Source organism: Toxorhynchites rutilus, chromosome 3 (genome assembly GCF_029784135.1).
Source record: "Toxorhynchites rutilus septentrionalis strain SRP chromosome 3, ASM2978413v1, whole genome shotgun sequence".
Lineage (NCBI taxonomy): Eukaryota > Metazoa > Arthropoda > Insecta > Diptera > Culicidae > Toxorhynchites > Toxorhynchites rutilus.
This window is the reverse complement of record NC_073746.1, coordinates 41,127,746-41,139,241: the sequence shown is the minus strand read 5'-3', so window position 1 is coordinate 41,139,241 and position 11,496 is coordinate 41,127,746. Positions and strand designations below refer to the sequence as shown.

The window sequence follows — 11,496 nt, the reverse complement described above, 5'->3', positions numbered from 1 at the left end:
TCCGTTCGATTCGATAGCAGAAGAGAAATGAAATTGGAAAAGAAGAGCATAATAAATCATTATCATACCACTTCGTTCAGCCGGCAAAGAGATATTAACGTTCAAAACCATTGATTCCCTTGTTGGGTGTGTACCATTGCATCCATTATTTTGAATATTGTTGTGTGCCCCATTTTTGACGTTGGACTACGTCTTTCATTTATATACCGGGGTGTAAAATCAAAGTTTCGAAAACGAAAGCGTTACGCCGGAGACCGAGATTTTGAGCGTTAATAGCTCTTAAACAACTGAACGAAATGGTATGATAAACACTTCATTCGAAAGATAAAATGCATCTACGTCTACGCGTCGTATACTTGTTACTCTTTCATCCAAAAACTTGTTTCAATAGTCTTAAAATTGCTTTCAAAACAGGCTTTTGGAATCACCAATCGGTATATAAGCGAGCGCCGCTCGTAAACCCACTCAGTTATAATTGACCAGCGATTGGAGCATGTTGTCGCTGTTGTGGTGAAACTAATTTCGTTTATCATGAAAGTGCTGATGAACGGTGTCACCAAGAGCCTGTTTGTGCACCTAAGGCCAGAAGGGAATCCATCAAGAGGAGAGTGATGCCACGGTTCCGCTTGAAACATCGGAGCAGCCGCCACACACACACATACACGCGCGGAACTCTCGTTGCTATCATCGTTGCTGAAAAATAATCTGCCAGTTCCCCTGGGAATTGAAAAATACATTCATACGAAAGAGTTTATTTTAATGTTTTCTATCCATATAACACTGCAATCAAATACATTTGGTTTTGTGATTTTTCAATCAATCGCAATGAACGGGAAAGCTTCTGAATATTATTTTGACGTAGGATTACGTCTTTCGGGAATATTTTGGGGTACAAATTGAAAATCTAAAATCGTGTACATCGTGAAAATTGTCTAATTTCAAACGCTTATTGCTCAGTAATTCCATGATGGATTGATGAATTTTTTGCGTCAATCGATTTCGGCACTCCATAACATTTTTTTATACTGAAGAAAATAATATATGTCATGAAACTAACTATCGAGCAATTGAAAAATCTCAACCCCTATTCTAACAGAAATACCCACTTCTGATTGGTCGAAATTGACGACACATGCAGCGGGTCACTAAGAGAGACATCAAAACCAAGCTCCCCGGGGAAATCGGCATAGCAAATACATGAAAGTAGGGGGAGCTTTCGTTCGTTCCTATCGAAATGTGTTCCCAAACAGAGACTTGATGAAGCTTCCTGGGGGAAATCGGCATTGCAAATACATGTAAGTAGGGGGAAGTTTTGTTCCTACCGAAGTGTGTTCCCTAACAGAGACATCAAAACCAAGCTGCCTAGGGGAAATCGGCAATTCAAAAAACAGGAAGTGGGTTATATCTATGGTATAACCGCAAGGGTGACGTAGGACTATAGTTGATTTAGAGATCATTTGTTTGAAGTTGAATCTAAATCCATCCTGAATGAATGAATAAATAAATATTTGGGTGACTTCAAAAACGAGAGTGTTACTTTGAAGACTCAAGGTTTTATGCATCCAATATTGGATACAAAAAACCTTGTTCTGAAGAATAATCTTCAGAAGCTTTCCTGTTAACTGCACTTGATTGACAAATCACAAAACCAAATGTATGTGGTCGCAGTATTATATGGATAGAAAACATTAAAATAAACTCGCTTGAATGTAATTTTCAATTCCAAGGGGAACTGGCAGATTATTTTTCAGCAACGATCATTTCTTTCCAGGTTTCCTCTCGATAACCAGCAAACGAAAAGAGTTGCGCGCGTGTATGTGTGTGTGTGTGTGGCGGCTGCTTCTATGTCTTCCCGAGGAACCGTATTTCGATGCTGATACTCTCTTGGTCACCTTCTCTTCTCCTTCTGATCGATCGGCTTTTCTGCGCTTCCTCACAGTTAAAACAAACTGATTGCATTTCAGGTCAGGTCAAGCCAGGTAATGAATACCTCGATCCCTCGCCGTTCAGCTCGTCCAGGAACGATGTTGTCTTGTCGATGTCCTCAGGCGTCGTGCACAAATTACGTAACGCAAAAATCTGGATTTTGAACCTCCCCCCCCCCTTTCGTAACGCAATTTCCTATCTCTAATAAACAGAAAGTAACGCAACATCTAACCCCTCCTCCCTTATCGCGTTACGTAATTTGTGCACGACGCCTCACAAAAAATTAATGGGTTTCACCACCAGAATATCATTTCAGTATGCTTTTCGTGCGTGATTGAATCGAGAGAAGGTGTGGTTTACGATGGCAATTTGGAAGGCAAACTAGAGGAGAATGAACTTTCTGAGTATGAAAATTTCGGCGACTGAGCAATAATCGATTGAAAATTATATAATTTTGGCGATACGAAACATTTTCCGTTTTTCATGTTATGCATCCATTATTGGATACGAAAATATCCTACTGATGGGAAAGAATAATCTTCAGAAGCCTTCCAGCTAATTACACTTGATTGAAAAATTACGAAATCAAATGTATTTGGTCGCTGTGTTCGCCATATAATTTAAAAACATTAAAATAAACTCTTTCGCATGGATGTAGTCTTCAATTCCCAGGGAACTGACAGATTATTTTTCAGCAACGATTAGATCTTTCCGGAATTTTCTCGATGCTGTATGGCATCCAAACGAAAATTCTCGTTTCAGTTTGGCCTGCAAAAAACTTTTCTGAACTCTAATCCATCAAATTTGGAGCCCTGAAAAGGGCCGTTGATCAGTAACTATATTAGCAACTATTAATCGCATAAATTCAACATGAAAAAAATGTTATGGCTGTGGTATGATATTGAATGTAATGCAAAGTGTCCGGATTTAAAAGCATTACTGTAAAAAATAGTTAACTCGACTGAAATTATTTCGGTTCGGCCTGCAAAAACGAAATTAAGAGCCCCCGCCGACTGCAGACTGACTTGTCGACCGATAGTTCGGTCGGCTTCTTAATCAGTACGGAGAAAAAAAGTATGTAGTGTACAGCATAATGCATAGACGTAAGTATGAGCTTCCCCATTTCACATTCCAATAAGATTAATGGGTTTCCAAGTGGGCGCGCTACATACGGATACGAATGATTTCAATAACCTGTTTTAGAAGCTATCATTAAGCTATTGAAACAATTTTTCGACTCAATAAATAGCAATCATATAACTCTTGGACATTTTATCTTTTGTATGAAATGATTATCACTGTTCCGTTGATCCGAAGCAGAATGAATCACGCTTAAAGAAGGAATGGATTTTTTCTTGGAATTTACTCAGCAAAAATAATGCCCTTTCCCAACACTTAAAAACGACAAACGGTAAACAGTTTCATTAAAGTGATTTCTTCGATATGGGGATATATTCACTACATCATGTCATGTATTTCATATTCTTCATTATGAAATCCATATCCATGGCACCTATCGGTATCGAATTATCATCGACACCACGATTTTCGCTAAATGCTCCTTTCAGTTCGGTCTGTAAAAAACTTTTCTGAACTCTAATCCATCAAATTTGGAGCCCTGAAAAGGGCTGTTGATTATATGCTAAGCTAATATAGCACGCTCTCCTAGGATACGATGGGCCAGCTGGATGTCCTTGGGCATGATGTGACGTGTTTTGCATGGATAGCACACAAATTGGTATCTTCGAATAAGCCTCCTGCAGCGTCATAACCGCGGAACTTTGGAAGCGCAAGTCGGTTTTGAAGTCCTGAGCAATTCCACGAACCAAATGCTGCAAAGGTAGCTTGCGGATCAGCAATTCGGTCGACTTCTGATAGCGACGAATTTCATGCGAAGTTCCCGGTCGATAGCGATGTGGCTTCTTCACGCTTCCTGCGGCTGGTGCGCTTATCCGAGCTGCTTTCGTGGTGCCTTGCCACCGAAAGACTAACGAGCTGTCTGCTTAGTCCCGATGAAACGAGTCCTCACGGTGCGAGAGTAGAGTAAGAAATGAACGAAAGCAAGGGAAGTGTCATTTTATAAAACATAAAAGAATCGAATGTAAACCCCACCCTCTTTATTATATAAGCTTACTGTATACTCACGAATATAATAAGGGTGGGATTTAGATTCTATACTTTTATGGTTTATAAAATGACGCTTCCTTTGCTTTCGTTCATTTCTTACTCTACTCTCGCACCGTGAGGACTCGAGCTCGTTAGTCTTTCGCAGACAACTCGTTAGTCATTCGGTGGTAAGGCACACGAAGTCAGCTCGGATAAGCGCACCAGTAGCAGGATAGGTGGAGAAGCCACATCGCTATCGACCGGGAACTTCGCATGAAATTCGTCGCTATCAGATATCGACCGAATTGCTGATCCGCAAGCTACCTTTGCAGCATTTGGTTCGTGGAATTGCTCAGGACTTCAAAACCGACTTGCGCTTCCAAAGTCCCGCGGTTATGACGCTGCAGGAGGCTTATTCGAAGATACCAATTTGTGTGCTATCCATGCAAAACGCGTCACATCATGCCCAAGGACATCCAGCTGGCCCATCGTATCCTAGGAGAGCGTGCTATATTAGCTTAGCATATAATCAACGGCCCTTTTCAGGGCTCCAAATTTGATGGATTAGAGTACAGAAAAGTTTTTTACAGGCCGAACTGAAAGGAGCATTTAGCGAAAATCGTGGTTTCGATAATAATTCGTTACCGATAGGTGCCATGGATATGGATTTCCTTATGAAGAATATGAAATACATGACATGATGTAGTGAATATATCCGAAGAAATCACTTTGGTGAAACTGCCTTATAAAATTATTTGTGTACGAATGCCGCAATCGATAGTCGACTCTAATTTGCGCTGAGTAATTTCCTCGGAGGACTCGATTCCTCCTTTGAACATTAATAATCTCTTTCTGGCAAAACGATGTGGTATGAATCACATTATTTGAATGATAGAATGAAGAAGTTTTCTGCCAATTTCCTTCAACCTCCAAACGTATCTTTCTCCCGTTTGTCGTTTTCGCGTTCGCTAATCCTTTCTCACAACACCCATTTCTCGTTTGAGAAATTGTTGAGTAAACATTGTTTGCCAGTGCGCGTAGAGCGGGAATTCCTAAAGATTCATTGCACCTCTAATAAATTGCCGAAAGACGTGGTCTTACGTTGATCGCACTTGATTGAAAAAATCCAAAACGAAATGTATTTGGTCGCAGCATTATATGAGTAGAAAGCAAATAATCGCTCGAAAATGACTTGATTTTCGCGATGTGAAACATTTTCCGTTTTTCATGATAACAAAACCAAATGTATTTGGTTGCAGTGTTATATGGATAGAAAACATTAAAATAAACTCTTTCGCATGAATGTATTTTTCAATTCCAAGGGGAACTGGCAGATTATTTTTCAGCAACGATGATAGCAACGAGAATTCCGCGCGTGTATGTGTGTGTGTGTGTGTGTGTTCCGATGTTTCAAGCGGAACCGTGGCATCACTCTCCTCCTGATGGATTCCCTGTTGGCCTTAGGTGCACAAACAGGCTCTTGGTGACACCGTTCATCAGCGTTTTCATGATAAACGAAATTAGCTTCACAACAACAGCGACAACATGCTCCAATCGCTGTTCAATCATAACTGAGTGGGTTTACGAGCGGCGCTCGCTTATATACCGATTGGTGATTTCAATAGCCTGTTTTGAAAGCAATTTTAAGACTATTGAAACAAGTTTTTGGATGAAAAAGTAACAAGTATATGACGCGTAGACATTTTATCTTTCAAATGAAGTGTTTATCATACCATTTCGTTCAGTTGTTTAAGAGCTATTAACGCTCAAAATCTCGGTCTCCAGCGTAACGCTTTCGTTCTCGAAACTTTGGTTTTACACCCCGGTATAGAAATGAAAGACGTAGTCCTACGTCAAAAGGAGAAGGGAGAACTTTTATTCCTACCGAAATGTGTTCTCTGTAATGTAATTCTTCAAACATAACCAAAATCAACAGAAAGCCTAACGGAATCCTACGTCAACTATGTGGTCGTGTCTCGGACACAACCCTACTGTGACTTTTTTTACTACGCTTCAAGCTTATCTACTGCTTATTGACTGAAAGCTTTAGCGAGATAGGTGCCAATCAGGAATAATCTGTTTGATGAAATTTATAGTCCTGATCGGCGACACAGACCAAACTTTCTTGGGCTCCAGAATAACCTTATCAAGGTGTTGAAGAATGTGTCTTATTAGAGCTCCGCAATTGTAGTGCAAATGTTCCGAGGTTTCGCTTTCGGCATTAATAAAGCGACGAATATCATCTTACACTAAACCTATGTTTTTGAGATGGTATTTACTCGGACAGTGTCCTGTTATAAGACCAGTGAATGTGCTAATGTTTTTATTATCAAGACTCAGCAATTGTTGAGTAATGTCTCTATTTTCAAGATATTTGAAAATATGCGAAGATATTTAAAGACTTGAAAATTATTGGAAAAACCAATAAAAACCCTCATAGTTTCTAAACGGAATCGTTGTTATCTTGTTTTGCCCGTTGGCGGGCACGCTTTCTTTTTGAGATAGTTTTATTGGGAATCTAAATATAAAATCATTATCGGGCACAATTTTCATTCAAAATTCACTTACAACTTGCAAAAAAAGTATTGTTCTAAGAAACAGAATACATATTCGATTTAAAAAAGTAGATTTTCATTCATTATTTTAGTTTTTGAGGCGTATTTATTAATCCTGCAAATCTACTATCATTTTCATTTCACAAAGTGGTACACGAAGCTGCTGCCAAGGCTGCCATTTGTAGCACCACATACTTTCGGAATTAATTTAGCTATGGATGCTTTCGAGATTCTAAAAAATATCGACAATAATCTGAACGATATTCCAGAAGAAAGGCACATCATTTCTAGTTTCACTCTTGTAGGTATAGCATCCCTCATGAGTGTATCTTGGCGTTGTATTTGTGGAGCAATTAAATCCAACAGTTTTTTCACTTTTTCAGGTGTTATTCTCAACACTGCTCTGTACCATCGGGGATCATCATCGTGGAGTTACTTCAATATTGTATTTGTTGCTCCTTTTCTTTGAATCCAATTCCTGGCCCGAATCTTTTTTCTTTCTGCTTTTTTCGGATAGTACCTTCAGTTCAAAGAAATTCAGCACAAAGTATTTGTAAACACGGCCAGCGTGTGTTTCACGATACAATTGTGTAATGATAAATTCAACTGAAAATCTAAGACGAAAACTGCCAATAAAGAAGTTGATTTCGGATCAATTATCTGACAAATTCGGCTGTTTCGGACTATTTGATGGACATTTGAAAAATCGTCTGGCATCTCTGGTAAACCCGTTCCGTAGTATCTAGTTTCTTACCAGCAGCTCACATTGTGTGAACGGACAAGGCGAGTCAACCATTTGTCAAGCGAGTTCACCGGGTCAGTAGCTGCTCATTGTGATGTCAGTTACTAGCAACGTATAAATGGGCCTTAAGTCTTAGCTCTGTCAAGAATATACGAGATGTCGGTTATTAAACATAATAGTCAGAGTAGTCTAGAGTAATTTATAAAAAGAGAACATAAAATAACATTCCCATATGTTCAACAACTACATTATTCACGATCAACCAAGTTTTCCTCCTCATCTTTGAACCAGCGTTTGATTCAGCAAACTAACGCATCAAACAAATGAATCATGGGATGAGTCCGAATAGTGGGGATTGAAATACTGAATCATCGAGGTATAATCGCAAACTTGTCATTCTAAATAATACGCTCAATTAAATGGAATATTATCTCATACACTGTATTAATTTTACCTACATAACGTTCAAACGTCCGAAATTATGCAACCGACATGTCTCTTATGAACGGGAATGAATTCTTTCACTTCACGGAGTTCATTTTTACAAGCAACTATCCGTGACAATGATGATAGACACAAAAAGATTAAGTGAAGCGTATGTGGCAGTGATGTTCGTGATCAGGCCTGTAAGTTGTGAACCACGGCTGATTGTATTTCTCAATCTGCTCATTTTGTGTTATCTTCGTTTCCCCTCCAGCTGTGGACGCGAGCAAATATTTTACTCGCTGTGCATCTGGCATTGCAATCAACACATCGAGCCGAGCCTTTGACAAAGTTGACGTAATCATGTTTTTCGCCACATTATGTAGGTAAAAATTTAGCTGGCCCATCATCACCGGCTTACGAGGAAAATGATTCTTCTGCTGAAATGCTACGTATGATTTAGTTTTGCGGTGTTTTCGATTTTTTATACTTAATGTCTTTTAACACTTTGAACGCCCCGTCACCCAGATCTGCTATTACGCCATCCGGTGAACATTTTGAGGATGAAAAAAAAACACATGTGCGTCTTTTTGGACTTTTTGGAATAAACAGAGGCTTATCCGAGTTGCGTAATTATTATTCTCATTCTCAGAAAAAAAAACTTTCTTCTTTCAGCTTTTTATCTACCAAGCGCAAAGAACAATGAAAACGAATCACGTAAAAAGTCGGAGTTGCCAAATGTGATATAGTTAATGACGATTATTTTCCCAGAAAACTGACATATGTTCTTGGCATGATATACTCACAGAATCTTCACAATTGATTCAACAGAATATTAAATATTCTACAATAAAATTGTAGTTATTCATCGTCTTCGAATATAATATATAGGAGCAAGTACGTTATGTTTAATTTCATTTTTTATAATCATTGGCAACACTGTAAAATTAACTGAAACATTATTTTTAAAAGCTTTCGGTTGATTTCATTCGGATTCAACAGAAAATTAGTTCATTATTATCGTTGCCCGGTTATTCCTCTAGCACACCGACAGTTGAATTTGGGTCCCGCAAGAAACTCGACCGAATCGCTCTGAGCGACGAAAGTGTTAATTGCACTAAAGGTAGAGATTTGCTGTTATCTCTAAAAAAATCTATTGTTTTTCCCTCTGAAAAGTCGATTTTTGACAATTTTTTTTAAAGATTACGTGCCATGTTTCAAGACATTTCGCATTAAAAATAATAGGGGGTTGTATCCAAGACACGACCGCTTGGGACGTAGGACTATGCATTCATTATATTTAGTTTGCTTGTTTATCATTTCGAATATTATTCATAAATGCAACAAAATTTCATAAATCACCATTTACTAGATTTGTTCCGGTGAGCCTGAAAAGAGTAAATCATTAACCCTTGGCTTTGTAAAAGCAGTTCTAGAAACAGCAATTCTCTCTTGCCTTTACAAGAACAATACACGAATTGGTCGTATGTCACAATTTATTTCTTAATGTCAATGCACACATCGCACTAATATTCATTCTTTTTCGCATTTGACACACACACACACACACACACACACACACACACACACACACACGATTAATGTTTTGTTCCACCAGCACCCACCGTTATTCCACATTCTTTTACCGCCTCAATACATCTTTGGCAACGCCAAACAACGAAAATAGCAATATCAAGTATCGTGCTTCATGTTGTTCAGTGTTGCTTAGTGATATCGCACCTATAGCCATCTACCCTGCATCGCGAAAGAAAGATAATCCACTTGAAACTTGCCGTCAACGATGTTGCTTCTATAAACACCAAACGGGAAGCGAAAATTTCACTAGGAGGATATGTAATATTTATACGCTAGCGACAGCGTACTCACCGTGCGAGGGTGGATTTTACGTCGTAAATATTCAAATGCGGCTGCATAAGTTGCTTGTTCTTGACAATACGGTTTGAGCAACACACAAATGGACAGAACAAATGTATGAGAAAATGAGAATGCTTCCAATTTACATCAAATTGAACCATTTTCAGACTACGGGATTGTAATGTATAGCGTATAAAACAAATCTTGGATAATTCCCGATTCGATTGGTATACAAATCGTCAAAAACCGTTCGCAGCAAAAATAATTACTAACATTAACTTTATTTCATAAAAACGCGACCAGTTTTCTGATTTGGTACCCTCAGTGAAAGACGTAGTCTTACGTCAAAAAATTCCGAAAATTCCATTATGAAAATGCAACTTAAAGATCTTATTTGAAAACTATTTCATTCTTCATATGTTGTTTCAGTTTGGAATGACAAAGTCATCTAGGGAAGGACCCAAGCGTTCAGATAAATCAGCAATACGAAAAATTTATTTCCATCAGTTTTATTTGTACTATGAATTCACAACAAGTCCTTCTCAGGCAATCCTAATGAACATAGTTGGGACAAATTACCATTTCATTCTATTACGGCGGAAGTATTTCGTCCTCCTCGCCTCCCGCAACGACTGCGTTGGAAATCTCCGTCAATGACAGAACTAACTTATCCATCAGCGCCGGCTTCACCTGGTCCAACAAAAGGTGAGGGTTTGCGTTAATGGCCTGGTTCCCGATTCGCTCCAGACCAAGATCTCCGTTGAACAAGTTATTCAGATAAAAGCGTGCTTGGTTAAACTTGAGATTCAAACCAACCGGATGGAATTTCAAGAAATTTCTTCCATCCTTCGGCTGTAGGAAGTATTTCACCTTCAGATTCATCAAGGTATCATCTTGTAATAAAAGTGGATGATGGGTATCAAAAATTTGGCATCGAATGACATTTGAATTACTCACCTAATGTCAAATTAAAAGGTCCATTCCCGACAATTCTCAGAAGCAGGATATACATGTTCAGATCATATTTACCTCTCACTAATATTGATGGTATTATTGCGTCGATACTGAACATTTTTTTCGGCACATCGTCCCTGTTGAGAAAATTATTCTTTCAATTAGTTAACTCACTCTAAGCTGTATTCAAAGTAGCCATACTGGATTTTACGAATCACAAAACCACTGACACCGTTGATGTTAATATTTCTCAAATTAGCTCTGAAGCTTGACCCACGGTCAATATCGACTCGGCCGACATGCAGCGGATCCAACGGGAGAGTTGTTCGGTTATCACCAAAATTACCGGAAGCGATGTTGGGCCGGATTTTGTGCATTGCATCGGCGATACATTGCGCCAATGCCGGGTCGCTCCGACTGCAAACCTTAAGCACTGGAGCTAAAGGAGGAACCCAATCGATTATTAAACTTCAATAATGTCATTGATGGAGAGTATTTACCAATCTTAGCGAATCCCAGGGCCACATTCAGCGATAGAATCACAGCAAATCCAAACGACTTCATTGTTGTCTTGAACACTTGTCTGTGAAACACTCGAAAGACAGCCCTACTCGTTAGCAGTTACTTGTCAAGTGAGTAGAATTCGCGGTTTTTATATGATAGAAAATGTTTTGATCATAGTCACATTCTGAAGGCATGCACATTACCTGCAACTGCATTTGGAAATTTGTCGTCCAAATCGGGTCAGGTGAGATAAAATACCATCAGCGGTTCGTTCACTGGCGGCGCTTGTTGGCATGGGCTGAAGATCTGGTGACACATTGCAATCCTATTATAACCTTCGCCAGCCTCAGCTTCTGCATACCAACAGAAGAGCACAACCGCGCTTACACCTTAGCATATGGGTGTTTCAAT

The 11,496-nt window shown here is 39.1% G+C and overlaps 1 protein-coding gene across 1 annotated transcript; it reads right to left on the bottom strand.

Moving 5' to 3' along the window:
- Positions 1–10,218: 10,218 nt before the first annotated feature.
- LOC129773059 (uncharacterized) lies at positions 10,219–11,145 on the bottom strand. The gene is made up of 4 exons (XM_055776609.1): positions 11,082–11,145; positions 10,783–11,020; positions 10,585–10,718; positions 10,219–10,520 (listed from the first exon to the last, which is right to left on the bottom strand). Exons 1-4 carry the CDS (start codon positions 11,143–11,145, stop codon positions 10,219–10,221), a joined length of 738 nt encoding a protein of 245 aa, XP_055632584.1.
- Between the last annotated feature and the right edge of the window lie 351 nt (positions 11,146–11,496).

What these genes read in the sequence shown, in the direction of transcription:
- LOC129773059 (XM_055776609.1), bottom strand. Translation starts at nt 11,145, where the DNA reads ATGAAGTCGTTTGGATTTGCTGTGATTCTATCGCTGAATGTGGCCCTG. An exon ending in TTTGTGATTCGTAAAATCCA is followed by an intron (nt 10,719 to 10,782) that starts GTATGGCTACTT and finishes TTTTCTCAACAG; the next exon opens with GGACGATGTGCCGAAAAAAA. An exon ending in ACCTTTTAATTTGACATTAG is followed by an intron (nt 10,521 to 10,584) that starts GTGAGTAATTCA and finishes TTTTATTACAAG; the next exon opens with ATGATACCTTGATGAATCTG.